The sequence below is a fragment of the Solanum verrucosum genome, unplaced genomic scaffold, assembly GCF_900185275.1.
Source record: "Solanum verrucosum unplaced genomic scaffold, falcon-dt-bn FXZP01000125.1, whole genome shotgun sequence".
Taxonomy (NCBI): domain Eukaryota; kingdom Viridiplantae; phylum Streptophyta; class Magnoliopsida; order Solanales; family Solanaceae; genus Solanum; species Solanum verrucosum.
This window is the reverse complement of record NW_026019923.1, coordinates 1,637,184-1,648,931: the sequence shown is the minus strand read 5'-3', so window position 1 is coordinate 1,648,931 and position 11,748 is coordinate 1,637,184. Positions and strand designations below refer to the sequence as shown.

At 32.6% G+C, this 11,748-nt stretch overlaps 2 protein-coding genes across 2 annotated transcripts; one reads left to right on the top strand and one right to left on the bottom strand.

Moving 5' to 3' along the window:
• Nucleotides 1–465: 465 nt before the first annotated feature.
• Nucleotides 466–4,818, top strand: LOC125824479 (uncharacterized). The gene is made up of 7 exons (XM_049503864.1): nucleotides 466–681; nucleotides 1,137–1,204; nucleotides 1,307–1,447; nucleotides 2,429–2,470; nucleotides 3,928–4,067; nucleotides 4,250–4,351; nucleotides 4,424–4,818. Exons 1-7 carry the CDS (start codon nucleotides 605–607, stop codon nucleotides 4,550–4,552), a joined length of 699 nt encoding a protein of 232 aa, XP_049359821.1. The 5' UTR covers nucleotides 466–604; the 3' UTR covers nucleotides 4,553–4,818.
• An 818-nt stretch (nucleotides 4,819–5,636) lies between these two features.
• LOC125824868 (threonine dehydratase biosynthetic, chloroplastic) lies at nucleotides 5,637–10,913 on the bottom strand. Its single transcript, XM_049504221.1, has 9 exons — nucleotides 10,466–10,913; nucleotides 9,708–9,887; nucleotides 9,408–9,555; nucleotides 8,659–8,984; nucleotides 7,731–7,979; nucleotides 6,878–6,951; nucleotides 6,661–6,778; nucleotides 6,410–6,544; nucleotides 5,637–5,989 (listed from the first exon to the last, which is right to left on the bottom strand). The coding sequence occupies exons 1-9, from the start codon at nucleotides 10,880–10,882 to the stop codon at nucleotides 5,846–5,848; spliced, it is 1,791 nt and encodes a 596-aa protein (XP_049360178.1). The 5' UTR covers nucleotides 10,883–10,913; the 3' UTR covers nucleotides 5,637–5,845.
• Between the last annotated feature and the right edge of the window lie 835 nt (nucleotides 10,914–11,748).

Genomic DNA, 11,748 nt, shown 5'->3' with positions numbered 1-11,748 from the left:
AGTCCATTTAGTCCAAATAATTTTGAACAATTTAATAACTCGCTAACTTATTAACTCAATCTATCTTAATCCGTCTAAATTCAACTCAATCTACATATTTGTCACCTATAGTTATACATGTGTTGGTTTTCAAGAAAACGCCATAAATGGTTCCTGAATTATTGGAGTAGGTCTAAATAGTCTTTTAACTATATATTTATCGAATTTAGCCCTTTAAACTATCCTAAACTTTATCAGATAATTCGATCATTTAACTATACACTTACAATTTTAGTTACGGGGCTAAAAATCAATAAGTGTATTAGTTAAAGATCTAAAATCAATAAGTGTATCATTTAAAGACCAAACTTAATAGATTTTAAGTAGTTAAAAAGACTAAATTCGATAAGTGTATAATTAAGGGGCTATTTCAATAGTTCAGGACCATTTATGACGTTTCCAAATTAATTTACTGAGGGAAGTGAGTATATTTTGTTACTTTGGACTAAATGTGCTCAAATTTTGGTTATAAACTCCTTAAAGAGGTAAACAGAACAAAATCGCCGCCGATAACTTTCAGGCGGAAGCCATTGCCGGTGAAAGAGTGTTTTCCGTTCACTTCGCCATGGAAATAGAAGATGGCTGTACCTTGTATAAATCCAAAGAGAAGATTTTTCATACTTTTTCAGATTTTATGCTTAGGTACACAACTCTGACTACCGTGATTTTGTTTCTGTTTTTTTTTCTTAGTCAAGAAATTATTTGCTTCGTTCTTCCTTACTTTTATACTTTATTTTAATTCAATTTACACGAGCAAACAACATTTGTATGTATTTTAATTCGAATTTTGTGATGGATAAATGTCCGATTTGAACTTTCTGTAAATTTTTAAAAATGTAGTTTTTGCAGAATTCTCAGCTAACGGGTTCATCATCTGCTATATATACAATTAAAAAAAATTAATGAATGTGATTTCCGGGTTTAAACAGATAGTAAAGAATTCACACTGTTAACATGGGTTGGCATGTAGGATTTGTTTGAAAACTGTTCCACGAGGTAGTGGTAAGGTCTGGATACACGGGGTTTTTTGTTGTAATTTGAAAATGGTGAACAATTCTGCAAAGTATTACACTAAGTTAGTTCTCTCTATATTTCAGGATTACAAAGTTTGATGAATTAGTGGAAGTGGGAAGTAGATTACTAGTTGGATTTCAGCAAGGACTTGGTGAGTGTTGTAGCATCCATTTGAATGAATCTACTACTAGAGTAAAATTAATGTTTTGTGTGCTCTATAATGAATATAGCTTATTTTGCCTGCTTTTGTCAGAGTATCTTCGGCGTCAACCAATTGAAAAGAATTCTGAATTGGTCGAGCGTATCATTAGAGATAATGAAAGCAAGAGGCTTTCCTCCTATATAGAAGCTGGATATTTGAATGCTCATGATTCTGTACACAATATGTCCAAGTGTAAGTGTTTCGTAAATCTTGAATCTATCTATATAAAAGAACAGTTAATGTGAAGGAATTATATGAGGTGGTGCTTTTCAGAGTAAGTTTACAAGATGCTGTAGAATTTTTTTCTCTTGTTTTTTACGATAATTTGAGTTATTTGCATTGATACGTATTGCATACCAGATTAGTAGCATAACAAAAAAGCCTTCCTCGTCATTAATATCTTTGCTCGCAGCAATTGTGACCTCTCGGGAGAATCGATGACCCTCTTCCACTGCTGACTATGAATAGTTGACAGCTAATGATTTCTACTTTACTAAGCCAGTTCGGTAAGTTAAGGTCCATGCTTGAAATGAAAAAAAAAGAGGAAGGGGAGGGGGTTCGTCATTTCTTTTTGGCATAATACATAAACACACTCAAACTTGGCCTCAACGGGCAAGTAAGTAGTAGTTCAACTTTGAGATTGCATATCTAGACACCTTAACTTGGTGGCAATTGGCAACTAAACACTTCAACTCGTCTCCATTGTGTCGCGAACACCTGATGCCGATGTGGCACATAAATTTTGGAGGTTTCTAGATGATCATCTTATCAGATGGAGTGTTCAATTGACACAGTGGAGACGAGTTGAGGTGTCAAGATATATATACTCTAAGTTGAAATACTTACCAGCCAGTTGTGGGAAAGTTTGAGTGTTTAGTAATGTATTATATCTTTATTTTTCGCTTCCAGCGTTTCGGTTTTATAATTATGTTTCGCTTATATCATTTCCATATAGTAGACTGTTTAAATATCTTGGTACAAATCTTTCACATATCTATATAGTATATATTAACAAGAGGCGTGGAAAATTGTCTTAATGATTTAATTTATGTTGCTGTTACTGTCTTCACATTTAGTCCAGTCGAATTTCCCCTTTTTTGTTTCCAATTTCTTTCCTTGGATTTGTTTTGGTGTTATTTCTCTTCACAACTTGGGTTTTCTTCTGCACAGAAGTACATACAAGCCACCTTGGACTTCAGAATCACGTAAATGAAGGTATTCCCTGTCTTGAATTAATTTTTTCCTATATCATCTTTATGTTGTTACTTTACCTGGACGTAGCAAGAAATTTCACTACCAGGGTATATCCATTCTATGCTCTTAAGTCATGGAGCTAACAGAATCCAAAATGTAGTCTGCGCTATTAACATGGGTGAGGTAGTTCCAACTATAGGCTTTCTAAGCATCTAGTTTTGAGGGAGTAGGTTGAAGTTGTGATGCCATGAAAACGCTTACGGTCCCTTTCCAACCACATACACACCACAAGATAGTTGCTGGGACATAGCTAGTTTAGGAGAAGTTTCTGGTACGTTTGCTTTTATGGCTTTATCTTGCTAATTCTTCATCCGAGAATTTTGATGGGATAAATTAATCCCTATTGTAGGATAGGTGGGGAAGTCTGAATTGTACTAAGCTAACTAGCAAAGAAGTGATAGGAAAAACGTCTGATCCAACGCACCAAGTTAATTATAGATGCTAACGCACGGTTAATTTTGCCTGTGAGATCTAGAATGTCATCTATGTATGGCCAGTGGCGGAGCCACCTTACAATGAGAACCCCCTTTGGCGGAAAATTATATTATTTATACATGGTTAAAATATTTTTTTAGGTATATGGTAGATGTCGTATTAAGGTTGTAGGTTAGTAGGGCTAGCGTGTTGTCTTCCCTTGCAAGGGTTATGGGTTGTTAGAGTTTGGAGTAGACCTAGCCTTATGATGTTTATTGCGTTTCACGCATCGCATTACTTTCTTGTTGTTACTGTCTCATTTGTTGATTATACGCTATCGTTTGTATTTTTCTGTTATGTTTTATATATATCTCTCCTGTCACTTAGATTTGGTGTTCTTGAGCTGAGGGTCTCCCGGAAACAGCCTCTCTACCTCCACGAGGTAGTGGCAAGGTCTGCGTACAATTTACCCTCCCCAGACCCCACCTAGTGGGATCTCACTGGGCATGTTGTTGTTGTTGGTAGATGTCGAACCCCCTTCGGCTACTTCGTGTGTCTATTTTTCTAGATTTCGACCCCCTTATTAAAAATTCTGGCTCTGCCACTGTGTATGGCTAATAGAAGTATGTTAAGCGGTGTCTTCTTCAGCAGCACATGCCACACACATTGGCTTGCGTTAAGATTAACATGTTAGGAATAAAAAGGTTGATTCAACTTATGAAACCAAATAAAGTCTCTTGATTTGGAACACATATGGGGCTTCATACATTCGGTTTTAGAGAAGGTTGTATAAGAGTGTGACCACAGTCACATTACTTCTATATGCAAAGATGTTAATCTGGGTTTTCCTCAGAACTTATATGGCGCTACTATTGGTTTGTTTGTTATTCGAATTACCCTGCATAGAATAATTTCATTTACAGTTTTTACGATAAGTGAACAATTAGGTGATTTTCAAATTGGATTTGGAGTTCAGATCATGAAATGCTGATATTTAATTGCAGCAAAGGTTGTAGTTGATGAGCTTGCATGTCTTTTAAAGGAAGCGGAAGCTGTAGTGCAATCGATAAATTGCAATTTGGCTCAAGTGGGGGAACTAAATGTTGACAACAGTACAAACCCGTTGGAAACCTGTCATGATGAAGTAAGATCCTTTTAACTCGTAATGTTCACTCAAATTTCCAATTTAAGTTACTAATACAGACATGGTTCATTCATGTGTCCTTATTTCTTAAAGGAAAAAAATATCTAAAGCGATCATGATCTTTAGGCTGATCTTGCACGTATCTATGCTTCCCGAGTAACTGATCTTTTATAATAATGTAGGCAGAAGCGTCGTCTGTTGATCCTCTGGAACATGAAATCACTGATATTGCAATAATGATGGCAGTGGTATACTCCATGGTAAAAAGTGACTACACAATGCAGGTAATAATCTTTTTCCGTTTGCTTAGAATTAGCTAAGCGCGTAATTTTAATCCATTTTTTTGCCTGTATCAGGAAAAGATTGTTTCTTCCCTTAACCTCACTTCACCTTCTGGAGAACTGGAGAGCTACTCCAGCATGTGGTCATTGCGCCCCTACATAGACGATGAAATCATGCACAAAGTTTGGAAGTTTGTGCGTTAACTCGTTCTCTCTTACTGTTTCTTATTGGTGAAAAATCATCAAATAGCTTTATCAGTAGGTTGCCATTTGCGATACGAAAAAGGGACAGAAGAAAGGGGAGAAGTACTGGAAATTATATGAGTTTGGGAAGGTGAAGAAGATGATGATATTTTAGATTAGTAGTATTTATTATTGGTTCAAGTTATATGATTGTTAAATTCTGCTATGACATTGAATCAAGTGGATGTACACATTTCTTTCTTTCTTTTAGAATTTACGCTTACTTTTTGCTTTCACTTTCAAATACCTTTTGCTTGCCAGTCTTTTTTTTGATAATGATCATGTTCCCTATGAGTAAGGCTCGATAGAATTTGATCAATCTTATATCCTGTGGTAGATCTGATCGAAGAATTTAATGATCATTATAAGTTAAACTTGATAAAATTTGATCAATCTTATATTATGATGTTAAGGGTAGAATGGATCCGAGAGTTGTATGATCACAATGAGTCAGACTCGATAGAATTTAATCAATCTTATATTCTATCATTTAGGGGTTGAACTGCTCAAGAATTTTATGATCACTATATGAGTCAAACTCGATAGAATTTGATCAATCTTATATTTTGTCTTTAAGGGATAGAAATGATCCAAGAATTTTATGTTCACTATGAGTCAGACTTGATAAAATTTGATCACCCTTATATATGTCATTAAGGGGTAGAACTAATCCAAGAAATTTATAATCACTATGAGTTGAGTCTATAGAATTTGATCGATTTCATATTATGTTGTTAAGGGGGAACTTTAATCAAGAATTCTTGTTCTTCATCCTCAATCGAATCATTGCTTCTTCCCATGTGAGTGGAACAATCTTTAAAGCTTCCTAGTTCCTTGCATTGAAATGTTTGTAGTCCCAACTTTTTTACACCATCAACGTCCATTTTTCGAGTTTCGAATTTCAAAAGTAAAATTTTATGATAATGACAATTTTTATTTCATAAATATGTGATCGAAAAGAAAAAGTGATCAGTGAATACTATTTCCATGGCCACATTAGAAAATGTCACTTCAACTTAATAGTAATAATTGAGAAAAGTAATTGACAATAATAAATTATTTCTTAAAGGAACTTAAAAGGCCATTACATTGGATACATGCATCTTATTATTCATACAATATGAAATTAACTTATAACAAGTTAATTCATCAATTATTCCTTAATAAGTTGATCCGTACAACACGGTTATTTTTTTTTATAAAAAAAGTAGGATTTGCAATAATTGCAACTTAGAACAACAATTTTTTTTTTCTTCACTCAGCTACTACAATGTTAAAAGCCTCATTGGAATTGTCAAGGTTATATGGATAACCAAGTCCATCAGCTTGACTTTTGAACTCATCCATCTCACTTTGAGGGACTTGGAATCCCACTAACACATTTCCACTTATATCTCCCTGTCATGGCAATACAATAAAATAAATAAAGTTATAATAAATCTTCCCAAGTTATTATTATATAATACAAAAAAGTTTACTTTCTATATATATCGATAGGTGCAAAAGAAAAAAATCGTATTGTAAACGAATCACCTAAAATAAAAGTGTGAGTTTCATGTAGAAATGGTGTTAGGAATATTTATATAATCAAATCAGAGTCACATACAGTCTTGCAACACTAAATTTATATGAACCTAATACTTTCGACATGATGGGTAATGCATATGTGTAGAAACCTATTAAAATTGCAACAAGTACTAGGTTGAATTCACAAAACTTAAATAATGGATTTGTTTCTAAGTCGGGTCATTTTTATAAGATGATCGCACATTAATAACAATGTAATATAAACTTATATTGTCAGTATATATAACTTACCTGATCACGGTAACGGCATAAAGTTATATTCCAACGAGGGGAGAAAGCTTCTAAGAATGTGCTTAAAGCTCCAGCCTTCTCAGGAAAAATAAATTCACCGAAAATTTCATCACTGATACTTGCTGAGCCACCAACCTATTAAAAAAGAAAATAGAAATAAAATAATATAATATAATAATTGATTATTTAAAATATTTAAAATAAATTTGATAAATAATAATAATAATAATAATTAAAAAAAAGGACATTACCAAATGTTTTATATGTTCTGCAACCAATTCATTATGTGAGAAATTAAAAGTCTTCATATTTGATGAATTCAATTTCTTAATCATTTCTTCAAGATCTGATTTTTCATCAACATCAACTCTGCAAATTCAATAAATAAATAAATAATCTAAAAATATTATAGAATATAATCGTAAATAATAAATAAAATTTAAAATTGAAGAAAATTAATTTAATTACCTGTACAAAACTAGAGCTTCTTTTCTTTCAGAAGTGTATCTGTATGTCACTTCAGTAATATTCATAGAGCCCACCTGTAATCCAAGTTAAAATTTCAGTTTTTATCCCCAAATAAAAAAAAATTGTAAAATTGTTAAATGAAAGTTAATTTTTTTTAAAAATTTATTATTATTATATATAGATTTTGCATACTATATTTTTATTTTTCGAACCTTCTTAGTGAAATCATAAATCCGTCATTAGATCGACTATCAGATAATATTTTTAAAGAGTTTGAACAACAATGTATCAAGTAAATTTTTCTATCCCCTTTAGTGAAAACATTCACCACTGGTACTATACAATATCTTTAAAGAGTTTGAACAACAATGTAACAAGTAAATTCGAACTCCCTCAATAAAAATTCTAAATTCACTATTGATATTTTTAAAGAATTCAAACAACAATGCAACACGTATCCTTTTTTTTTCAACTCTTTTAGTGAAAATTCTATATTCATGTTTGGTAGTTGGTACCCGATGATAATTTTTAATGAGTTCAAACAACAACACAACAAGTAAATTTTTCTATATGACCTCCTTAATGAAAATTCTGGATTTTTCACTGCAGATACCAAACTATATTTTTAAAGAGTTTAAACAACAACGCATCAAGCTAATATAATTTTTTCTCAACCCTCTTAGTGAAAATTCTAAACTTATGTTTGGCAGTTGACACCAAACGATATTTTTAATGAATTCAAACAACGATGCAACAAGTAAATTTTTCTTTACAACCCCACTTAATGATGATTCTTGATTCGTCACTATAGATACCAAACGATATTTTTAAAGAGTTTGAGCAAGAAACTTACAAGTTTAGTAAATGTCTTGAAGCTTCCTGGTTGTTCTATCATAAAAGTAGCTAACAAAGCTTCTTTGTCTGAACCTAACTCTGCTAACTCTGTAACTTTGTGTAGTTTGCTGAAATCCATATTAGCTCCACTTGCAATTGCTACAATATTTTCATTTTTAATGTTATAGAATTCACAATAGGCTGCAGCTCCAGCTATGGCAACTGCACCTGATGTCTCTAATATGCTCCTTCCTTCATCATACACATCCTATTTGAAAAAAAGAAAAAAATAATAATTGAATTCCGATTTGAAATGACTGAACTTCACGTGTTCAAATTCTTCGAGAAAATTTGTCTAACCTTTAGAAGTGTACTCAAAAAGGTTCAGATATACCTTTGTACTAGTCGAAATTGCTCGATTTTTTTTTTTTTGTTACACTTTTGGTTCGTTCGTGCATTTACTTTATCGTTCGTGAAACTCTGTCTTGAAATGATTGGATTCCACGTGTCCAAATTCTTTTAGAATAAAGGTTCAATTTCTGATACTAGGTAGGTAAATTTGATTATTTTCCCTTTTTTTAAAAAGAGATACCATTTTACAAGAAGAGGCGATAAATTTTGAAAAGTGATTTTTCAACTTCTAAAATCAGCTTATTTTGAAAAGTATTTCTGGTGAGAAGCAATTTGTGTTTGACCAATAAATTTTTAAAAAATACTTTTGAGTAGTAATTAGTGCTTGACTAATTTGATCTCCGCCAAACAGACTATAGGTAGACGTCTAAAATTCAAGCCCAACAAATGAAAAAAAAAGAAATACCTAAAAGGAACTGATTCCTCCTTCAATAGGTCATACTCGATGCTAATTCAGATTTTTCACAGTTCCAAAATAGATACCAAATATCTAACGTGAAACATAAAAAGGACAAAAGATGATGTGTCTGGCTAACCTTTATTGCAGCACTAATACCATCATTTCTAACAAGTACCATTCCATCAATTAACTCTTGGCATTTTGCAAAAGTGTATTCACCAACAAGTGCAACAGCTACACCATCAGCAAAAGTATCAACATTTCCCAATTTTACTCTATGTCCTTCATACAATGACAATGTCATTGAAGCTGCACCATATGGCTCAACTCCAATAATTTTTGTATTTGGGGCAATTTGTTTGAAAAAGGCAGCAACACCAGATATTAGACCCCCACCACCAACAGGTACAAACACTGCATGAATGTCCTTAAGTTGACGGTTTATCTCCGTTCCAATTGTACCTGACGTACACATAATTTTTCGTAAATAATGATCATATTTAAACAAGTAGATAAATAAACAGCTTGAAGACGAAAAATTTTAGTAGCTCAATTAGTTGACTACCTGAACTGAACTTTCAGCTTGTTGACGCCCAATCCCCCCCCCCCCCCCCAATTTTTTTTTTTTTTTTAAAATCTTGATAGCTCAGTTGGTTGACTACTTGAACTTTTACTTATAGGTAAATGCTTGATTACCCTCCTTATTATCAACTTTATAGGCAATTTTAGATCTTTATTTGAAAAAAAAATAAAAAATTTAAAAACTCTTTTCCTTGTTAAAACATGAGAAAAATAATTCTTTTATTTTATTTGTAAATGATAAAATTTTCGATCACTAAATACCATATAATCTAAGCTGGACCCCCCCCCCCCCCCCATTAGTACCTTGGCCTTTGATGACTCCTGGAGCATCGAATGGTGGGATGTATTTGAGCCCGTCTTTTTCACTCAATTCCAGTGCATATGTTTGAGCTTCATCAAATGTTTGACCATGAAGAACTACAGTACCTCCCAAGGCTTTAACCGCATCAACCTGTAGAAAATAAATATATGATTGTTAGAAAATATTTAATTTCACAATAATTTATTTTTTTTCGTTTTAGTTAACATGGCACTATTTTAAGAAAAATTTGAAATATCATAACTTTACGGTATCCAATCAAATCGATTCACATAAATTATTACCTTGATTTGTGGGGTGGTTTCAGGCATGACAATTGTAGATTTACAATTAAGTCTTTGACCAGCTAATGCAACACCTTGTGCATGATTTCCAGCTGATGCTGTTATAACCCCTTTAGCTAATTCCTCCTTTGAGAGGTTACTCATCATGTTGTAAGCTCCTCTAAGCTTGAATGAAAACACCTATATATATACCAAAATGCAACATTGCAACGTGAGATTCATCTGAATTCAGTACTTTCAACACAGAGTATATAAGAATTAATCTACTGAATTGAAACAAAAGAATGACTTAGTTTGACTTGACACGAAGTTTATGAAAATAAAGAATACTTTCAATGTTGTGGTGCTGAATTAAAGTTATGTCAAATATATCAAATTGTCATTTAATCTTGGGGTATTTTAACATGTCACGTGAAGGGATCATTCTTTTTTAGACACGCTGAAAAGAAAAGTAAGAAAATAGTAGTAAATTTAAACCTATAACTTTCAAAATACATGTCTAACATAAATTTTTTCTTTAATAATTCGTTACTTTTATTGTTTAGTTACAGAAGTTAGTCGTCACTAATTCCTATTTTAAATAGGAAGTTCAAGTTATTATTAAAAAAATAAAAAAGATATCAAACTTCTTTATGAAACTTGATAAGGGGCTAGCACTTTCCCCATGACACAAATCCAAATGTGTCGATCTTTACTAAAAATATCAGATACCTGATAAAAAAAATAACTAAAATTAATAGAGCGTAGAGAAAACTTACTTTCTGCTTATCCTCTCTTTTGATATAAAAGTTAACTCCAAGCCTAGCCGAAAGCTTCGTTGCGAGCTCTAATGGGGATTCAATCGCTACATCGTACACTGGCGATGCCAAAATGTCAACCAAATATTGAATCAATTCATCGGGATCGCCCCCCGTTGGGTTATTCACTACCAACTCCCCGGGGTCGACTTTTGGCAAGATTGTAGGAGTACCCACCACTGGAGCTGAAATATCTGGAAGAGTAACTATTCGTGACATTTTTAACGGCAATGCCGATGGTCTTACCGTTGAGCCCCGCATGTTTTGGTACATTTTCATGATACGACCCGTGGTACTAGTACGGTCAATAGAAATAATTTTTGTGGATTTGGGGTTGGTGGAAAAACTATGTGTTGGGGCTAAACAAAGAAACTCCATTTTTATTGTAACTTATAATACTAGATCGAAAATTTTATTCAATATTATAGTAGAGAGAAATATTTTTTTTATGATATGATCACTTGCACTAAGTTGAAGGGGTATATATAGGTGTAAAATATGAAGAAGGGGAGTTACGTGAACTTCATGCACACTTAATTATGACTCACCTAAAATTGATGTGACATGGAAAATACTAACATGTGTAAAACGCCCTTGTTAGTTTATGTAGGGAGGGAGGCTACAAGAAAATAATAAATTAGCGGGAGACGAAATAATAAAATTTTAATGTTAATTTTATTTAATTATGAATTAATTAGTGATCGATCATATAAAAAATTAATTAGCTAGAAGGTACGTAGCGATGGATTAGTTAGAAATTACTGATAAATTTTATAGTTAATTTCATATTTTTTTGTGACTAGTTATGTACGCATGGGGATAAAAGGAGGAGGGTGTTCGACATCAATTATATGATCATGAGTTGTATGTAGAAACAGGCATGTTGAGAATTAATAGAATAAAGTAATTATAAACTCTCCAATAAGTTAAGCCTTAATTAGGGATGGTTGAGTTGAAAACATTTGGAATAATAATTCCTCAATAAAATTCCGAATCATGAAAATGGATAAGAAACAAGTGGCCAACAACTAGCCATTGAAAACATTTGGTCTATGAAAAAAGAATGTACCATCTTCTTCTTCTTTTTTGATTTGGTGTATGAAATTCATATTAAAATTTGATTAAATTTAAATTTTTATCAAGAAATCTCACATGGGAGGATTTTTTTTTTTCTTAAATAATCTCACATGGGAGAAAAAACTCTAATAGAGATGATTCCATATTCAACAAAGGCTCGCATCTTA